The sequence below is a fragment of the Callospermophilus lateralis genome, chromosome 1 (genome assembly GCF_048772815.1).
Source record: "Callospermophilus lateralis isolate mCalLat2 chromosome 1, mCalLat2.hap1, whole genome shotgun sequence".
Taxonomy (NCBI): Eukaryota; Metazoa; Chordata; class Mammalia; order Rodentia; family Sciuridae; genus Callospermophilus; species Callospermophilus lateralis.
Window position 1 is genome coordinate 220,074,401 of NC_135305.1, and position 19,580 is coordinate 220,093,980.

The 19,580-nt window shown below is 53.5% G+C and overlaps 2 protein-coding genes across 4 annotated transcripts; both read right to left on the bottom strand.

Annotated features, from left to right (window-relative positions):
• Positions 1-1,634: 1,634 nt before the first annotated feature.
• Trappc5 (trafficking protein particle complex subunit 5) lies at positions 1,635-3,194 on the bottom strand. 3 transcript variants are annotated; one of them, XM_076850469.1, is made up of 2 exons: positions 3,156-3,194; positions 1,635-2,246 (listed from the first exon to the last, which is right to left on the bottom strand). In XM_076850469.1, the coding sequence occupies exon 2, from the start codon at positions 2,232-2,234 to the stop codon at positions 1,668-1,670; it is 567 nt and encodes a 188-aa protein (XP_076706584.1). In that variant the 5' UTR covers positions 2,235-2,246; positions 3,156-3,194; the 3' UTR covers positions 1,635-1,667. The 3 variants fall into 3 exon arrangements, with proteins under 3 accessions (XP_076706584.1, XP_076706592.1, XP_076706603.1); XM_076850477.1 differs by having other exon boundaries at positions 3,070-3,186; XM_076850488.1 differs by having other exon boundaries at positions 3,049-3,186.
• Positions 3,195-10,650: 7,456 nt separating this feature from the next.
• Positions 10,651-12,055, bottom strand: Retn (resistin). Its single transcript, XM_076850537.2, has 4 exons — positions 11,914-12,055; positions 11,646-11,773; positions 11,122-11,199; positions 10,651-10,846 (listed from the first exon to the last, which is right to left on the bottom strand). Exons 2-4 carry the CDS (start codon positions 11,761-11,763, stop codon positions 10,713-10,715), a joined length of 330 nt encoding a protein of 109 aa, XP_076706652.1. The 5' UTR covers positions 11,764-11,773; positions 11,914-12,055; the 3' UTR covers positions 10,651-10,712.
• Positions 12,056-19,580: the final 7,525 nt, after the last annotated feature.

Sequence of the window (19,580 nt, forward strand, 5' to 3'; positions counted from 1 at the left end):
TCACCAGGGTCCCCAGGATGTGATTGAGGATGCTAAGCTCAAAAACGCCTGCATCTCCCTCCATACATACCCACCTTCTTCTGTTTACCAAGACTCCAGCCCCTCGTCCTTCCTCCAGGCCGCTGGCTTCCTCTCTGCACCAGCCCCAGACCCCTCTCCTGAAATCAGGGATCCCAACTCCCAGACAGGTACACCTGTTGGCCTCTTAGACTCATCCCACCCAAGCCCTCTCCCAGAGTCACCCCTGCCCCAGCCAACTATTCTGTGACCACCTGTGCTTTAAGATGCAGGTAACCAACACTTTTGTTTTTCCAGTGCTAAGGAATGAACGCTTTACCACCGAACTACAGCCCCAGCTCTTTTTGTTTTCATTTTGAGAAAGGGTCTAGCTAAGTTGCTGAGGCTGGCCTGACAGTTGAAATCCTCCTGCCTCAGCCTCCTGAGTTGTTGGAATTACAGGTGCATGCTACCACACCTGACTTAATAGTTTTATTCATCCTATTGACACCACTTTCTTGCCAACCTACTGGAGGCGACCCTGGTCTGCCGCCTCTTGCTGGGATGCTGGAACTGCTCTCTGACCAGACCAGTGTCCCTCAGTCATGAGACAGCTAGATGGAGCATCCAAACAGCAACCCTTCAAAAGTCACTTATATGAGTCCTGGCTGTGGGGGCAAAAGGAAGTGGAGATTTGGCCAAAAATTAGGAGGATGCTTCCTGGTGAGGAAGAGGGATCAGTTGGTAGGCAGAATGGAAAGGAAGGCTACTTGTGCGATCTTTTAATTTTTCAGCAAGAAAAATATTGGTATATCAAATGTATTTAAAATTAAAACATTTTAAGTGAAAGATGACTTTAGACTCCCACCCCCCTTTTGAGAGACAGGTCCCGATAGCCATGGATCTCGAAAGTGCAGTTCCGGGAGCTCAAGGAAAGCAAATTCTCGAGCACGCCACAAACCTGCAGGATCTGAGACTCTGGGGGTAGGCCCCAGCCAGTTGTTTTAAGAAGCTCTCCAGGTAACTCTGATGTCCTAAAGTACTGCTTCTGCAACTAAGGTACACAGGGGTCCCCAGAAGATTCGGCTACAGTGTAGATTCTGATTAAGTGATTTTGCACTTTGACAAGAGCCCAGGTGATACTAGTGCTGCGGGTCCCTGGACCACATTTGAGTAACAAAGGTCTAGGGGTAGAGGGAACAAGCACTCTTACTCTGTTTTAAGGGCACAAGGCCACACCCATTCCTTTGCACCTTCTCAGGCAGCCTTTAGACTGTCAGCAGAGTGATGGGACCACACCACAGGGCATAAAGCATCTACTCTCTGGTCCCTGGCACAAAGTCGGCCATCCATCTTAGCCTGATCTCAACCCCCATCCCCCATCCCTCCACCTTGGAGACAGCCTCTGTGATTCCACAGAGCGCTGGCACTCCCACCATCTCCCACTGCCTGGCCTATCTTCGGGACCTCCCCAACCCCCTCACCCAAATCCCAGCCTTATCTGAAAGCCCAACCTAGGTCAAACCCTCCACCTTCCCACCTATTATAAACAAGCTCGGCAGTCTCGGGAAAGGACCTGGGTCACAGCGTTGATTGCGTCTCTGAAGCCCCCACACAAGACACAAGACACAACTGGGAAAGGGGCTCTCTGTATCCTTTATCTCCCGGGCTCAGCGGCCCTCCAGGGCCCGGTCTCGGGCAATGACGGCCTCTTCAAACTTGATCATGAGCGTGGTGCCCTTGTGCCAGTGCGCGGTGACCTTGGCAGGGAAGCCGCTGTGTGTGAGTACGGCCTCCACGATGCCGGCCGTGAAGCTGGCGCAGTTGAGCGTGCTGTTCTCCTTGGGCACCGAGATGTAGGTGTTGATGAGCGGCTCCCGCTCAATGATGTAGAAGGTGCGCGCGTCGTCATTGGCCTGCTCCAGCTTGTCAGCCTCCTTGCCAAAGAGCGCCTTCCACACGGCCCCCTTGACGAAGAGCAGCGCACCCAGCACCTTGGTCTCCCGCCGGGACCCCTTTTCCCGAGCCACCAGTGCGTCGAGGACGCGCGCGCCCACCTGGCGGCCCAACGCAGCCAGGCGCGCCTGCAGCTCAGCCACCGAGAAGACGCGGCTTTGGCAGTGCTGCACCAGTTCGGAAAAGAGCAGCGCGAAGGCGCTCAGGCTCACTTCAGTGCGCGGCCGCGCCAGTGCGCGCTCCAGCAACGCAGACTTCCCGCGCGTGAAGCGCGCCTCCATGCCGCTGCGGCCCTGTAGGGAGACCACGGAACACCGTGTCAGGGACGATGGGAAGGGGAGGGCCGGGGGAAACCCAGGGACCACCCACCCCACCTGTCCGCATCAGAGTGGCACGCTGCAACACTGACCACCTTCAGGAACTTTCCTGCCTAACCCCTAGGCAAGACAAAATACATGGGGAGGGAGGAAAGGGCTGTATCCAGCCCAAAGGCCTAGAGGGACAGGGGCAGTGAGATCCCCGGGTGAAGCCAGGAGGATGAAGGAAAGCCCCATTCTAGTCCCACACCCTTCGGCAGCTCCGACTGTCGGTTGGGAAGCCTGGCTGCACGGTGACCTGGGTGGGCCTGGGTGGTTTAGTCTGGTGGGGGGTCCCTCACCCTGGAAAGGCGGATGGGTGGAGGGACACTAGAGGGAGGGGCGTGCTGTCAGAACCGAGCTCGGGGCAGCCAGAAGAGGGCGCCGCACCGCACTAAGCCACAGCTGCCGGGGGTGCAAGAGGGAAATGGGGCGAGGGGGCGCCGCGAAGCCCTCCCCTCCCCCCTCTCCATCCTGGGGTGAGGGTGCCGCCACCGGTGTTCAGAAGGGAAGCGGAGAATCCCGCCCCCACCATGCAGAGCCCCGGCCAGAAGCTGAAGGGTCCGGGGATGCCGAAACGGCGCCTACGAGCTCGCGCGAGGCGGCGGCGGGAGCGTCGAGCCCCGGCCCAGGCTGCGGAGCGGGGTGCGCAGCGTTGCGGGGAGGGGAGGGGCCCACCCAGCGCGCGACCCCCCGGGTGGGCCAAAGCGGGCGAACCCGGGAACACAGACGCTGATACCCCGGCACTGGACGCACAGACCCGTGGGCAGGGGTCGGGGAGCGGTCGAGGCTTGGCGTGGGCAGGGGTCGCGGGCAGGGGTCGCGGGCAGGCGGGCAGGATCTCACCGGGAACTGAGGCCGTCGGTTCGGCCACACTTCTTTACGACGCCGTAAAAGACGCTGCGTGCGCAGGCGCGCGGGGGGCCGGGCGTGTGGGCGGGGCGCGCGCGGCGTTACCCGAGAATGGCCGCTGGAGGGCGCGCGTATCCACGGGGCCAGCGGCTGAGTATCCAGCTGGGCTAGGGAGGCTGCCTGGCTGGCTTTGGTTGGCCCATGAGCGGGACGACAGTAGTACATGTGGTCTCCTGCTCAGGAGCACAGGTACCACGATGAACACACGTCTCTTGTCTCTGGAGCACATGCATGCCCTTAAGCACATGTTCTCTTATATCAATTAAAGACATAAGTGGTGGGGTAGAGCCACCAGGGACAGGTATACTCATAGGTACTGCTGAGTGGCACCAATACTTTATGGGCACAATTACACGCATGGGTACACGCTTAGGGGGTCTTAGGGACATATTGTATATCTCAGGCTGCATGCATTTAGGGGCACATGTGTCCCCATGGGCACACACTCTGGGGCATAGGGACTCAGTTACACTCTGAGTACACATTCAGGAACTCCCAGGGACCTACACAAAGTATATATTCTTGCTGACTCCTCCCTGCCCTGGTTCCCCACATCATATCCATGCTCTGTGTGGCTGACTCGCCCCACCCCCAGGCCCAAGGACTTTTCTCCCAGAGTTCTCAAGTCCCAGAGTCATGCCAATAACAAGGCCAAGAACCACATTGTTTCCCCCTGACTTTTACCTTCATGAATCACAAAGCCTGAATGCAGAAATAAGTGGCCCTATGCACATCTGTGCTCTGAACACACAGGGTGACAAAACCCAGTACATGCAGAATGACACAGCCTGTTCACGCTGGCACATGACACATCTACAGCTGTGTGCTCCCACCTCACCATGACAGGTGTACACATGGCGCAGCACAGAGCACTCGAGTTCATGCAGTGAGAGGAGCATCACCTGTCACCACCACCCACATCCACAACAGCATACTTTGGGGATACTTGATGGCTGGGACATGCCTATACTCACATGTCATGCCACTTATATGTGTGTGCTGTATGTAGAGTGACGTAGGCATACACATCACATTTGCTGTGACTCCCATTCACATTCACCCATAACACCTTCCTGTGGGAGACACAGAAACTCCCAGGCTTCCCCAAATGCTATATATTCTCTCTCTCTCTCTCTCTCTCTCTCTCTCTCACACACACACACACACACACACACACACTCACACTCACACTGAGTCATGAAACTCTGAAACACAGTCATGATGACATTCGATTTTCTATACGTGGGACAAGGGGGAGGCTGACAGTGCATTTTTCATCTTGATGGCAGCTGCAATCCTGTCCTCCAAGCTGTGGCTGCAATGTCTTATTCATTTAGGGAGTAGACTCTGAGGGAGGGGAGAGACCCAAGGTCAGGCAGACCAGCCCCCTGAGAGAGACACTGAGGCCAGGCCCAGGCTCCCCTGACCCCCGTCCCTGGGCCCTGGCTTACGTGTGCTCATCTTCTTCCCCAGCTCCTCCAGGATCTTCTGTGTGTTTTTATTGATTTGGGTTATTTCTGGTGGGAGGGAAGGAGAGACTGATGAGGCTGGGGTGGGGCCTCCAGCCTGGAGTGCAGCAAACCCGAGTAACTCAAAGCCATCATCCATCACCCCTTCCAAATCCTAGCCCTTTTGGGAGGACAGGAGCCCAGCCATCTCCTCCCCCGAGTCCCCAGCACCCAGCCTGGTGCTGAGCATTGAAACAAATTCACCCAACAAAGGGCGGGTCTTGAAGGTACCTGCTGCCACTGTCTTAAGTTTTTCATTTCCACTTTGGACCTTGATCTTGATCTCACTGATGCCCTTCATGGCCTCCCCAGAGTTCTGCAGGATGGCTCTCCAATGCGTCCTCTGCTCCTCCTGGCCCTCCTGAGCCGCGTTCGTGGCTATGGGCATGGGTTGGCAGGGTGACCACCCGATCTCCACCCAGCCCTGTGGGTCTCCCCGTGGGGCCCCTGACTCACCATTCCAAAGCTCCCTTTTCAAGCTCAGCAGCTCCCTAGACATCTCTGAATCTGTTCAGGAAAGGGCAGGGGAAACCTGGAAGCTGCCTGGGTCAGCCCTCCTGGGAGCAGGGCTGGGGAAAAGGGAGGGGAGCTGGGATCGGGAGGGAGTAAGGTGGACACTCAGACCTCCCCGCCCCTCTCCCCCAAGAACTCTCACTTTTCAACAGCATCAAGATGGAGAGGGTGATGAAGAACAGAAAGGTCAGGGCGAGAAGGACAAACAGGCTCATGATGGCTCTGTGCAACCAAGCAGGGACCTGGGCAGTGTCCGAGGATGGCCTGGGCTGGGCTGAGACTGAGACAGAGAGGCAGGCTGGTGACCCCCAGGCCCCCCCGACACACACCAGGCAGACCTGGCTCTGTCTCTGACACCATGGACGGCTTGCTCTTAATTCCACTGCAGCTGTGACCGTCAACAGCGTTCATGGTCACTGTCAACAAGCTGCCACAACATCCCCCTCACCCACACCACCAGCGATCGTTTCCAGCACGTCACTGTCACACACCCCCTTACAGACCTTACCCAGTGTCACCAACACCCACCAACATCGGTGCCTGTGGTATCCAGCACTCACCCACACCACATTTCAGATGTGCCATCACCATTACCACCTGCAAAGCCACCTCCACGGCCACCATCCCAGTCCTTGATACCACCACAGTCCACACCATCCACCTCCACGAAGCAGCCCCTTGTCCCTGAACTGCCCTCCCACATTCCCCTTCCTGAGGTTGGGGGCCTGGCTCACCTTGATTCACGGGCGCTAGATGACTGCCCCTTGGCTGGTCCCGGTTTCTGAAGGTCAAGGTAATATTCTCATAGTCAGGGTCATGGGCATCTGTGTAAGATTTGGTGGGAGAGGTTATGGAGCCCGACAGAGAACCCAGAGGCAGGGAAGGGGACAGGGGAACCCTGGTGCACACAGTCCCTGTACACAGCAAGTTTTCAGGGGCAAAAAAGGAGTGAGAGACTAAAGTCTGCTTTGTGGTTAAGCAGAGCAGGTGACCGTGCATCTTGGCGGAGGAGGACCCCTCCAGCCCCCACCTGGGCCCCTTCTCTCTCCTATCTCAACCCTCCTTCTTGACCGCCCCCTGCCCACGCCCAGGTTCCTGACCTTTGTGAACGCCTGTGTTTCCCCCTTTCTTGTCTTTGAAGGCTGCTGCCTGCATCTTGAAGGGCTGGGTATGTAGATTTCAGGGTGCTTGGTCCCTGGCCTGCTAGAGTGTCCACACATCCACACCCACCGGAAAGTGTTGGGGAGATGAGGAAATTTGGGGGCAGAAGAGGAAGAAAGGGGTTTGCCTTCTGCTTTTCAGAAATCCATGGCCCTCTCATCTTGGTGCATCCTTGCCCCTCAGATTAAGAAGGTCAGACGTCTCGGGGTGGCCAGGAAGAGGAACCCTTTGGCCCAGAGACAGTGATGAGAGAAGGAGAGAGCCTACCAGGATGGACTCTCCCCTCCTCCCTCCTCTGTCTCCTGTCTGTAGAAGAGCTGGGCCGCCTTAGAGCCTCATCTTCTAGGGCAAAGGCTGTCGGGCGTGGAGGTGGGCTTCCTGGGTCCCCTCACACCTTCCTCCCCGCCACAGTCCACTCCCGCTTCTCAGCTCTACCCCAACCCCAGAAGTTCTGCTTCTCCAAGACCCTGTGGAGGAAAGGGACAGAGTTGAGGTCATGAGGCCAGCACCGGCCCCGGGTCAGAGCACACCCCAGCCCCTGCTTGGACAGACCCTGGGGGTACACTTCCCCCCACCCTCGAGACCCCAGCGAGCTCTTTCTCTTTTGTTTTCCTGTTTTTTTTTTGTTTGTTTGTTTGTGTGTTTGTTTGTTTTTCCCCAGGGCAGGGGATCAGGCCCAGAGCCTCATGCATGCCCAGCAACTCTGTACCACTGAGCACCCCCAAGCCCTGACGCTCATTTTCGGCTCCCCACCAGCCATACAGTACAAACATGCACGCGCACCTCCATTTTTTTTTTTTTTTTTTTATCCTGAGGATTGAAGCCAGGGACACTCCACCCCTGAGCTACATCTCCAGCCCTTTTTATCTTTTGAGACAGGGTCTCACTATTTGCTGAGGCTGCCCTGGAACCTGCAATCCTCCTGCCTCGGCCTCCCAAGTTGCTGGGGTGACAGGCATGCGACCGGCTACACACACCTCCAAATACACACCCCGCAGCCACGGGTCTGCTCCTGGAGGCGCATCACAGGCTCAGCTGCGGTCATTCTTCTCGTACACGTGCCACCAGAGAAACACGAACTGCACTCTGTTTAGAAGGTACCTGAACATCCTTTTGTGTTTCTCCTTGAAAATGAGGACTACAAAAGGTACAGAGCATTTAAAGGACTTTTGCTTAAGTCTAGAGCTGTGTCTCCAATAGATATATGTGAGCCACGTGTTTAATTAATGATTGTTATTACTGTCGCAGTGCTGAAGATAGAACCCAGGGCCTTGCACAGGCTACGTAGGTGCTCTGCCACTGGGCTACACCCCCAAACCCACACGTTTAATTTAAAATTTTTTAGCACCTGCATTTAAAAAAAGCACCTGATAAGCTAAATACCTTTTTTTTTTTTTGTAGTGCTGGGAATAGAAGCCAGGGTCTTACAAATGCTGTGCCACCGAGCTACACACCCAGCCTCGTAATGTCTATCAGTGGGGAGGGGGTGCCGGGCATCAAACTCAGGGCCTCCCACATGCTAACCCACTCTACCACTAAGCCACACCCTCAGCCCTAAATTAACTTCGATATTATTTTTATTTAGCATAAGACACCAAACTACTATTTCAGCATGTAGGTGATATTTTAAAATTATTAACAAAGCTGGGCATAGCGTGCTCCTGTAGTCCCAGCTACTCAGGGCTGAGGCAGGGGGATTGCTTGAGCCCAGGAGTTCAAGGCCGGCCTGGCAACGGAATCATCTGAACTTGAACTCCTGGGGTCAAGCAATCCCCTGCCCCATCTCAACAACAAGAAGTCAATAAAAATTGTTTAAAGATCGTTTATATTATTTTCTTCCTCCTTCATTCCTTCTTTCTTTCCTTTCTTCCTCATCTTAGAAATCAAAGGTGCATTTGCATTTAAGATCCATTTCTATTTCGAACTGGTCGGATTTCAAGGTTCAATGCCTGCTATTGGACAGTGCGAGTTAAGAGTATTATAGTTTATTCCCTTTGGGGGAAAAATGAGAAGTCTAAGACTTTCTGACCACGTGCAGGAAAGTGAGCATTCTATGTTTGGCTTAAAACTTGAAATTGAATTCGAAATCATTTTGGAATGGACTCCGTGATCTAGTGAGGATAACATGCTGTTTTCGAGATATTGCCAAATCCCCAGGAAAGATCAATTTAATAGTGTTTCCATGCCAGCTCCTCTATCCAGTCTTAGAAAGAAACCAGCCATTGAGTTACATAACAGACCCAGAGGGGCTGGACCAATTGGAGGCCGGCTCTGCTCTGAGGGCCAGGCACAGAGGGCAGGACTGCACTTTGCGTATTTCTCTTGGATGAGCCTGAGACTGGCTCCAGCCATCTAGACTTCCTTAGAGGAAAAGCCACTGAACAGGAGGCCCACAGGCAACCCTGTCATGCTGGACACATTCCTGGGGTTACCTGACCAACGCCCACATTTCATAGGAGAACCATCTTCACTTTAAGATAGAGAAGTGCCCTCGGTCCAGTGGGTCACAAAACTGGGCTTGGCTTAGGGTGAGCTCATGACTCAGGCTCAACCAATCAGAAACTAAGCTTTGGCACAGGCGTGGCCAATGAAACTCTGGTCTGGGATTTCTGTTGGGTTAACAAGGGGAAAAAAGGCGTTCTTTCTTTTTTTCTTTCCACGGAGGCTTCCAGACTGGGATAATGTAAGCCTGGTATTGTGACAGGGGAGAATCTGCTTGAGAAGGAAGCCAGCACTGAGAAAAACAGAGCTGAGGGGGAATCTGGTCCAGGAGCCATCATGTGAGACCCTAGATCCAGCCATTCCTGAACCTGCTGTTCTGGCACGGGGCCTCTCAGCAGTTACCCATACCAAAACTTCCTCCCCCGCCTCCCTCCGCACCCAAGCTAGCTTGACCTGGGGTCTGTGGCCCTGTGTCCACAAGAATCTTAGCCACCACAGGGAGCTAGGGCATTGACTTTTGAGGAAACAGAGACTCAAGAACAGGGCTTGCTTGCCCAAGGTCACATCAGATATAATATCCAAGTCTGTGTGCTAGGACAGGCAGATGGCTGTGCTGGAATTGTGCTGGACTCTGAAGAGGCCCTTCTTGGGGTCCAGATACAGGAGGACAGTTGGGTGGGGCCTTCACACTAGGGTCTAGGGACCAGGGAGCTCCCCCACACACACGTGTCATGAAGAGGAGGGACATGCAAGGCCTAGACTTGTCCTCTCTGGTCCTGGCCACGCCTCTGACTCACCATCCCCCTCAGTCCTGAGGCCACACTGTGGTCAGGAGAGAAGCCCCCAGGAGTAGAATGATCTCTGCTCGGGACCACTCAGCGCAAGGGGCTGATTCACCATGAGAGGTGGGAGGCAGTGGGGGGAAGGCTCCATACACCCTGAAAACCAGGACCATTCTATCCCTAATCCTCCAGGGTGACATTAGAGTCTTGGGTCTTTCAAGAGTGGATGCTAGGAATTCTAGCTGCCTCTCAGGGGCTGGATCCCTAGCCCCTGGGTCAGGATTCCTGGGGACCTGGACCCTGAGTCACCTGGATTTGTCCTCTGCCCTGGGAGCTGTGGTAGAGGATGCTGGGGGTGGGGCTGGGGGGCCCTCTAGGGCATTGGGTGTGCATCCAGGTTGGGGTGGGGACCAGCTACAGAAGACAAGAGTCTGTCGGGGATCCTTAGTCTGTGTCCCCAACATGGGTGTGTCTGTCATTCTTCATGTGGATTCAGGGGTGCCTTTCTTATCGCTGTGTGTCTGTGGGGACATGGGCATGCCTGTAGTTATGGCGTCTCTGTGTGACCACGTGTATTAGTCCTCTTAGCATCATTATAACAAAATCCTGGAGCCCGGGGGTTGCTGGGGGCTCAGGGCCCCGAGTGTCCTGCTCACAACTGACTGACCCAGATCCTGCATGAAGTCTTGTGGGGGGGGCGACACCAGCGGTTTCCTGTGCAGGCAGGAGACCTAGGCCGTCAAGGTGGCTGCAAAGGTGAGACTCACTTGGCTCTTGAAGGTGGCCCTGAGCCCTCAACTGGCGTGTTAATGGAGGAAGTCGGGGTCCCACTAGCAGAGGAAGAGGTGGAGACCCCAGGCAAAGGAAAGGGAAGGAGTAGAAGAAGGGGGTGTCCCTGTCCTGGTCCCGCACGTGGGTTCCCTGGGTTCCGTGGGCTCCGCAGGGGCGCGCTCAGCCCATCCTCCCCACTGACCGCCCAGGCCCAGCTGAGGAAACCGCACAGGTCCAGGTCTGCTGGTCACCATCTCTTTCCGTTTATTTCTGCAGCCCCCCCCACCCCTCCCTGGGGCGCAGCGCCATCGACCTCAGGCGGCCTGCAGACGACAGCAGCGTGCTCCGGTCCAGTCCATGCCTGCGCACTGGCAGTGGCACGTGGTCTCTGCGCGCACATCCCATGAGCCACAGGCTGAGCCACACGTGCAGGCAGTGACAGCGTGGCCTGGGGGCGGGAGCCAGGAGGTTGGGAGGGTGGGGGCGGGGTGGGAGCCACGGGCTCCAACCAGGGAGTAGGTACAGGACGCATGGGGGCAGGGAGGCTGGGGGCCTGGACACCAGTGTCCTAAGGAAATGAGGTACCCGAGCTGGAGTGGAGGGGGACAAGGCTGGGTGAGGGATCTGGACACTAAGGAAGTAAAAGCTCAGGACACGGGAGGATGGGATCTTCCCAGGGGGCTTGGGACAAACTTGAGCCTAAACTACAGGCTGTGCACTCACCTGCAGGGCAGGTAGCCAGGTTCCCCCTGGAGGTGACGGTCCTGCAGTCCAGGCGGATGTTCTGTACTGCTGCAAAAACTGCAGAAGCAGAGATGGGAGGCTGTGAGACCAAGCCGTCCTCCCGCATCCTCAGGCGCTGGCTTGGAGCCGGCAGGGGAGCAGAGGTTCCCCTGGGGACGGCCGCAGGCGCAGCTCAGTGGTAGAGCGCTGGCCTGGCAGGCAGGAGGCCCTGGGTTCCATCCCCAGAAACACACAGTTTCCCTAGGAAAGGCCCAGGTAGGAGGTCCAGGTCCTGGTGGAAAGGCCACCACCTCCAGGGTCCTCTGCCTCAGCTCGGGTGTTCTGGAGTAAGCCCCCAAGTTTGAGGTGACAGGTGGGGTTAGTTTGGGATTGGATTCGGAGCTGTTTCCAGGTAGGGCTGGGCGCAGCTGGGAGTGGGGATGGGTTGAGCTCGTGGTCTGGGTGTGAGGTTTGGTTAGCACTGAGCTGGGGTTTGATCCTGGAATAGATGTGAGAATCCTCACTTAGGGAGCTGATGCCCCCCTGGATCTTTTCATCGATGGCTTCGTCCATGGGACACGATGACTTGCTGGACACCAGCAACCCCAGGACAGGGAGGAGAAGGACGCCGAGAGTCCTCATCCCGCAGGTGCTGTGAGGGGAGACAAGACCCGCCTCTGGGTCAGCTCCCTTCCATGGCGGGGAGGATCAGGCCCACGTGCCCGAAGCCCGGAGCTGGGGGCACGGGTCTGCGCTGGGCCCCTGGACTCGACAGGGAGAGCTCTCACTTACCCCTTGGTGGACTCAGTAGGAAACAGTCGGAGTCCTGTGCCCCACAGCTCTCCTGAGGCGTCTGGGTGTGGGGCTTCCTTCTTGACAGCTGAGTCCCTGGGCCCTCCCTGCCCACATCCGGGCCAAGAGGAAGCCCCTGGAGTGGAGGCCCCAGAGGGCGACTCTGCCTCCTCCCAGCCACAGCCTCTCTTTCAGCAGCCCCCCTGCCTCCACTGGGGACTGGTCAGGAGGGAGCATGGGTGACCACTCCAGGGGCCGAGATCTGAGGGAGGGAGAGAGAAGCAGAAGTTTGCGTGCAGGGACACAGGGTGCTGTCCCTGATGGGCTCTGTGTGCCTGTTCATACCTGAATGCCCGTCAGCAGGAGAATAGAGACACAAGACTGTGTCGACTGCTTCTGCGGAACCATCTGTGAGGCAAACTGGCCAACTGTGGCCGGTGGCCAGGTGTCGACGTTTTATTTGGGGCCATCCCCTAGCTAAGAACAATTGTTATATTTTTGCTATTTTTTAAGTTTCCAACACAACAGATTTTGGTTGTAATAAAATACCGGGAGCATAAAGTCAGCCATTTTTTAAGCACACAGTTCAGTGGCATTAAGCACCTCCGCCGTGTTGGGTGGCCACCACGCATCTCCAGAACTGTCTCCTCATCCAGAGCACAAACTCTGCTCCTGTTCAACACTCATTCCCCCTTCTCCTCCCGGCCCGCTCCCCAGCACCCACCATTCTACTCTGCCAATTTGTCCACTCCAGGGACCTCATATACCTGGAGTCATAGGACATGGATCCCTTTGTTTCTGGCTTAACTTGGCACGATGCAGAAGAGAGGCTGCCTGATCATAGGCCAATTCTATGCTTTCCTTTTTTTGTACCAGGGAGTGAACCCAGGGGTGTTCACCTACTGAGCCACACTCCCCAGCCCATATCTTATGTCCTGTTTTGAGACAGGGTCTCACTGACTTGCTTAGGGCCTCACTAAGTTGCTGAGGCTGGTTTTGAACTTGTGATCCTCCTGCCTCCGTCTCCCAAGTTCCTGGGATTACAGGCATGTCCCTCTACCCCTGGCTATGCTTAACTTTCTGAGGAGCCACCCATTCTTGCATTTTTTAAAACCAATCCAAAATTTTTTTAACCTTTTATGATACGTAAAATGATATGAGATTCAAATTCCAGTATCCATAAATGAAACTTTCTTAGAACATAGATGCCCAGTTTTAAGTTAGTTAGTTAGTTTTGATTTGGGTGCTGGGGATGGAACTCAGGCCTTGCACAGGCTAAGCAAGCACTCTATCACAGGGCTACACCCCACCCCCCACTTTTAAAAGTACATTTATGACTGCTTTCACATGTCAATGGCATTCACACATCAATGAGAGAGTTGAGTAGTTGTGACATTTTCTATGGCTCTTTACAGAAAAAAAACAATTCCCACCCCTGGCCTCTAGCAATCTAGAGATGAGGCTGTCTACTCCAACTTTGTGCCGAGAATCTGGATGGTTCACATGCTATCATGTTAGCACCAAAGCCAGACATAAAAGAGGACATGCCACACAAATCCACTCACACAGAAGGACGAAAAAAAAAAAAAAAAGGACAAAACTAATCTATGCTGTTCGAAATAATGAAGGAAGTTTCCTGGAAAATCCAAGGTAGTAAGGATATGGGGACACAGGGAAGGTTTCTGGGATTAATGCACGATTTGAACTGTACGCTTACATTTGCATAATTTTCTCTATGCACATTATGTTTCCATAAAAGTAACATGTATGTTTGAGATGGCTGTGTAAATTCAACAGTGTCTGCAGGTCCAAAGTGGAGGTGCTATTTATTGTTCATCTACTATGTGCCAGGTGCTGTGCTTAGTATTGTGTAAATTCAACAGTGTCTGCAGGTCCAAAGTGGAGGTGCTATTTATTGTGCATCTACTATGTGCCAGGTGCTGTGCTTAGTATTGTGCATGCAATGGAGCGCAGGTGGACACTGCTCCTGCCACCGTGGAACTTGGCCTTCTGTGTTGGGAGAAGACAGACACCAATAGGATACTCTCGCAGACTCGAGAAGAGCATACATACTCTGTACAGAGAAGAACCTAGTTCCATAAGAACTTCTAACGTAACACTCTGGCCCCATGTGGACGAATCCAAGAAGGTTTTAGTGGAGGGAGAGATGGCTGAGGATAGGTGGAGGGTAGGTGAGAGTTAACCAGGGAACAAGCCAGGGAGGGCCTTCTGGGTGGAGGGAACATTGTGTCCCCATTTTGAGGAACTGAGAGCAATCTAATGAGGCAGGAAGGCGGGAGCCTGGTTGGAAGAAAGAAATCCTGTCCCTCTGCACTGGTCCTTGTGGGGGCTTTGAGGTCCACTTTCTTGCCAGATCTTGTCCAGATTAAGTCCCAGCTCAGCCCTTCTCCCTGAAGACCCCCAACACAGCCTGCGCTCAACAGAGTTTGCACAGGAAGCAAAAATCATCTGGGGACTTGGGGGTGCCAATCCGTGGTAGAGCATTTGCCCAGCATCACACACAGAAAGGGGGGGGGTCTTTATTTTTAAGAGTTCTTCTTTTCAAACTCTTTATCCACAGAACTTTTCAGATAAGAGCTTTTGAAAGGCTAGAAGAACTGAGCAGCTGAGAACAGTGGAAGAGAAAGTGACGTAGTATGTGGGATCCCTAGGGTTCCATAGGGACTCAGTTTGAAAACCCTTGGGTCAGAAACAAGAAAGAGCCTTAATTCTCTTTTAAAAAAATAAAGCCCTTTCATCCTGCCAACTTCTGCCGGTGAAAATGGTCTCTACTGGCCTCAATTTTGCATCTGATGCTGCCCAAGGAAATTCCACAAATAACAAATTTTTAAAAATCTATTTTACTGAAGTACAATATATATGTAAGAAAATGCACTCTGAAGTGTTCCATTTGATGCCAGCATGCTGAGAGAATGTTTTGTTTTTCCCAAGTAGTTTATTTAAATCAGGTTTATTAAGGTATCCCTGACAGAGAGCAAACTCCTTCACACAGCCACGCAACCAGCACCTCCAATGCTCACAGTTTTTTTTTTTTTTTTTAATCCTGCTTTTTTTTTTTTAGTATATATACCAGGGATTGAGCTCAGGGCCACTCGACCACTGAGCCCCATCCCCAGACCTATTTTGTATTTTATTTAGAGACAGGGTCTCACTGAGTTGCTTAGGGCCCCACCATTGCTGAGGCTGGCTTTGAACTCTCGATCCTCCTGCTTCAGCCTCCCGAGCCACTGGGATGACAGGCGTGTGCCACCACCGCTCCCCCCCTCGCCCCGCCTTTTAATGCTCACAGTTTATAGTGAGGAAAAAGGACTTTCTGAAAGACCCAGAGGAAATGGTTTCTGTGTCCCCTGAAGCCACATAGGATTTTTTTTTTTTTTTTTTGCCTCATACAACTGGTTTTCTTTATAAATATTCCTAACTGCCACCAACTTGCTCTCCTTGCTGTTAACAGACATCTGTCCTTGAGGCCTTCTTTGAACAAAGGGGACTTGTATCACTCGGAAGCCTAGAAACTGTCGCCATCTTGCAGAGGAAGCCCCGGCTGCCGATTGGCCGCCTTACTAGATGATAACGTGTTGCCCTGGTGACAAGATTGCAGGTGGCTCTATCAAATCAGAAAAGAATCACGGACACTTGCTTCCCGTCCACTGTGAATGAAGGGAAATGAGAGCCCTGGCCGCTGTCGGATTTCTTGAGCAGTGTGCTGGCGAGCGCCCTCGGCCCATCTGGGCAAGCGCTCCTGACCTGGGGAGAACCCAGTGTGCAGAATGGACCTGGGAGGGGAGGCCGCAGGACCTGTGGGGGCCAGGCGAGCCTTGGGCCAGGGAAGGATGAGGAACGTAGTGAGAGATTTCCGGTGTTAACAACCCTAGGTTTTCTCTGGGAAACCCGCCCCTGCCTCTCAATGTTCCTTCCAGGGGGAAGGGAAGTCCTGCAGAATCCGACAGATCTTTCGCTTCAGGCTCTCCCCACCACCCTACCCAACACCTGCGAGTTGTAAAACAACCCAATCGACAACTTGTGCAATGCCTGAATCTGTGTTGAGCAACTCACACACATGATCTTATTGAATCCGTGTAACCATCCAGTTAGGTAGATATGGTTATTACCTCTGCTTCACAAAAGGAGAGTGTGAGGCCCAGAGAGTCTAAGCAACTTGTCCTGGGTCACACAGCCAGTACATGCAGAAGCCCAGATTTGATCCCAAGTTGGAGTGGCCTCAGGACTATCATTTCTTAGCCACCAAAAGGTGTGTGGGTGGTAGCTTTTCTTAAAAAAAAAAAAAAAAAAAAAATCTTTTGAGACTATTCCTATACCTTTTTTCTTTAAATTTTTTTTTCTTTTTTTGGTACCAGTGGTTAAACCCAGGGGTGCTTAACCACTGAACCATATCTCCAGCCCTTTTTTACCTTTTATTTAGAAACAGGGTCTTGCTGAGTTGCTTATAGGGCCTTACTAAGTTGCTGAGGCTGGCTTTGAACTCTCTATCCTCCTGTCTCAGCCTCCTGAGCCACTGGGATTACAGGCATGCACCACCTCACCCAGCTAAAATAAATTTTACTGTAATATATTTAAGATGCACAACGTAAGGTTTTGAAATGCAGGCAGTGAAATGGTTACAATAGTCAAGCAAATTAACACATCCTCGTTGCACAGTCACCAACTTTTGTGTAGGAAGAGCGGGTAAGATCTCTTCGCAAAAACCCTGCCCACAATAGTGTCACCCACAGTCCTGGTGTGGCGCACTGGACCTCAGACTTGCTGGCGCGGCGTAACTGCTGTGTTGAATCCTCTGAGCTGCTCCTCCACATCTCCTCTTCCCCTTAAAGAAATTACAGGAATAAAGTATCCCTATTTGAAAACAAAAACAGAGAATGCACAAGTTCACAGTATGAAAGTTCCTTCTCGCCAGAGGAGTGAGGGGTGGTGGTGAGGCAACCCGCCCACCCCCAGATGGGGAGCTCTGGACCCCAGGGAAAGGTGGTGGGCAGGACACGTCTGGCCTGGTTCCCTGGTGTAAAGTTGAGCGCCCCCTTACCCAGCTCTTCAGCATCCAGGAGTGAACACGCATCCCCTCCCGCACGGCTGCAGGAGCCCTGGGCAGCTGTGCACAGACAACAGCTAACATGCGGGGAGCGGCGTGGGAAAGGCCCCCCAGACAGCGGGATTTCAGATGGCGATTTGTCAGTGCCACAGTCCTTACTTTTAAGCAAAGCTTTCTCCCACCACCCATGCCCGCCCCACCACCCAGGATGACCTGCCTCCTTCCAGCCCCCTCCCTCCTGGTTCCCCCCCCAGCCCTGCTCAGGGCACCCAGACAACCACAGGGGAGTGTACCAGGGTTCATGGACGCTGGGTGGTTATGCATAAGGGATGCTGAAGCCCCTTCCCCAGGTCAAGTCCCAGCTGCCCATGGTCTTAAGTACACAGCGAAGCACCTCAGGGCCTCAGTTTCCCCACCTGTAACAGGAGCCTTAGTGGTGATGACCTCACAGGGCCATGGTGAGGACAGAGTGTTTTACATGCACCTGGGATGAGGCCGGGCACAGAGTAAGGGTTTCATAAACTTTGCCTTTCATGAGTTTTCTAGAACTTTCCCCAACCACTGAGATTCTTTTTTTTTGTGGGGGGGAGTACTGGGAATGGAACCCAGAGGTGCTTAGCCACTGAGCCACACCCCCAGCCCTTTTTTATATTTTATTTAGAGACGACTTCACTGAGTTGCTGAGGCTGGCTTTGAACTCGTGATCCTCCTGCTCAGCCTCCCGAGAGGCTGGGATTGTGGGTGTGTCCACGGTGCCCAGCTCAACCACTGAGATTCTGAGGGGTCTCAGAAGAGAACTGTGGTGGGAGCCAAGGTGGAGGGGCCTGTGCTGAGATTTCCCTGTCCTTTCTGCCCACTGCCAAGGCCCCGGGAAGTCTCATTTCTGGTTCCACCGGAGTAAAACCCTTCGGCTCGCAGGGACACTTCCCCACCTGACCCTTTTTCACAATGTCCTTGGGTGAAACTGTTGGTTAATTTGTGTTTTAAGATTTTGAGCAACTTTTCCCCTAAAATTTTTTAAAAAGGGAAGCTCCCTGGCTTCCTCGCTGTCTTGAGCCCCCAGGGCACCCGGTGTCTTCTCTCCACTCTTGTCATTTCCGCAGCTTTTCCTGGGCTAACTTCCCTTTCCTGCCTGCGGGCACCCAGCCCCTCCCTGGGCTCTCCACCGCACCCTATTTGTCCTGCCAGGGGTCCTGGGCTCCTCGTCCCAGCGCCCCTCTCCTGTTCAGCTGGAAGGTCCAGGTTGCCCTGGACCCTGAGGTGCCCGGGGGGACACACCAGGCCAGGCAAGCCCTCTGTCCCGGGCCACACCTGCAGCACTGACTTTATTTTTTTTTAAATTGAGAAAGTTCAAGCCCACCAACCTTTCCTCTTGCTATTCCACCAATCATCCTAGAGTCTCCGTGCAACACAGGAGAAGCTCTTGCCCTTGTGATGTACATAAATAAACAAACCCACCAGCGTTCTTGCCCAGGAAGCCTGATCACTGGGGGATTACAAGGTATTTACAATGTAACCGCAAATGACCTTCAGACTTGTCCCGACTCCATTCCTCCCTGCTGAGCTCATGTGTCCAGTGACCTTGAGGAACCCCATAAATAACACTGAAGAAAATGTACCAGGATGTTACTGTGGACAAACCAACTAGTTGCTAAAAAGAGAAAATTCTGTCCCTCAGGGCTAATTCCAGCGGCAGCTGGAAATAATCCTCAAAGGGATAATGGACCTAGACTTGGTGGCTGCTAACATCTTCAGGTGGAGAGTTACTGAGAACAAGGGACAGCCGCAGAGCCTGGTGACTAGTCTTAGCTAGGTGGCATTACAGAGCCCCTCAGGTGAGGAAGGAAGTATCCAGCCTCATGTGTTATTCTGGCTACAGCTGAATCTGGTTGTAACCAAGGCTGTTGTCCCAAGCACCTGTTGACAGGAGAAATAGGAGGGCAAAGGGGAGTGTATTTTAGAGAAAAAGTTAACACTAGGCCATGGGGAAGCAACCAACCAATCTAGAATGTCAGACAGTCCACAGGCCAGGAAGAAAACAAAAAAGAAAATGTGCCAAGCAGCAATCAATACTGTGAGGCTCTCTGAGGCAGTGACAACTGAGCAGAGATGGAAAAGGAGGAAGAGGGAGTTGCAGGCCAGGAGCAGCAGGTGCAAGGGCCCTGGGCAGGAACAGTGTGGCAGCCTAAGAGGTGGACAATGAGTTGCGAAGGTCAATATCACTGGATGCAGAGAGAGGAGGTTGGGGTTTATTCCCAAATACCAGGTTTCGAGGATCTGCCGAATGCGCGTAGAGGGCTTGGTGAGATGCCCTTTTAGGACTAATAATGCCAGATGCTGTTGTCCCCAGGGACCTGTGAATATTTACAATATTTGTCTTTAGTGCAGAAATATTATGTCATCTAAGTATAAGGAGCAGAAACGGAGGTGGTTTACACAACAGGGTTTTGTCTTCGCTGAGAAACACAGAAGAACCCTCGACCCACTTCCTGTCATCTCTAATTAGGGTCGCCCAGCTCAGTTACACAGACCGAGGAGCGAAGAAGCAGGAAAGTCGGGCCGCAGCGCCCCCTGGCGCTCTCTGCGCTTAACTACACAGGCG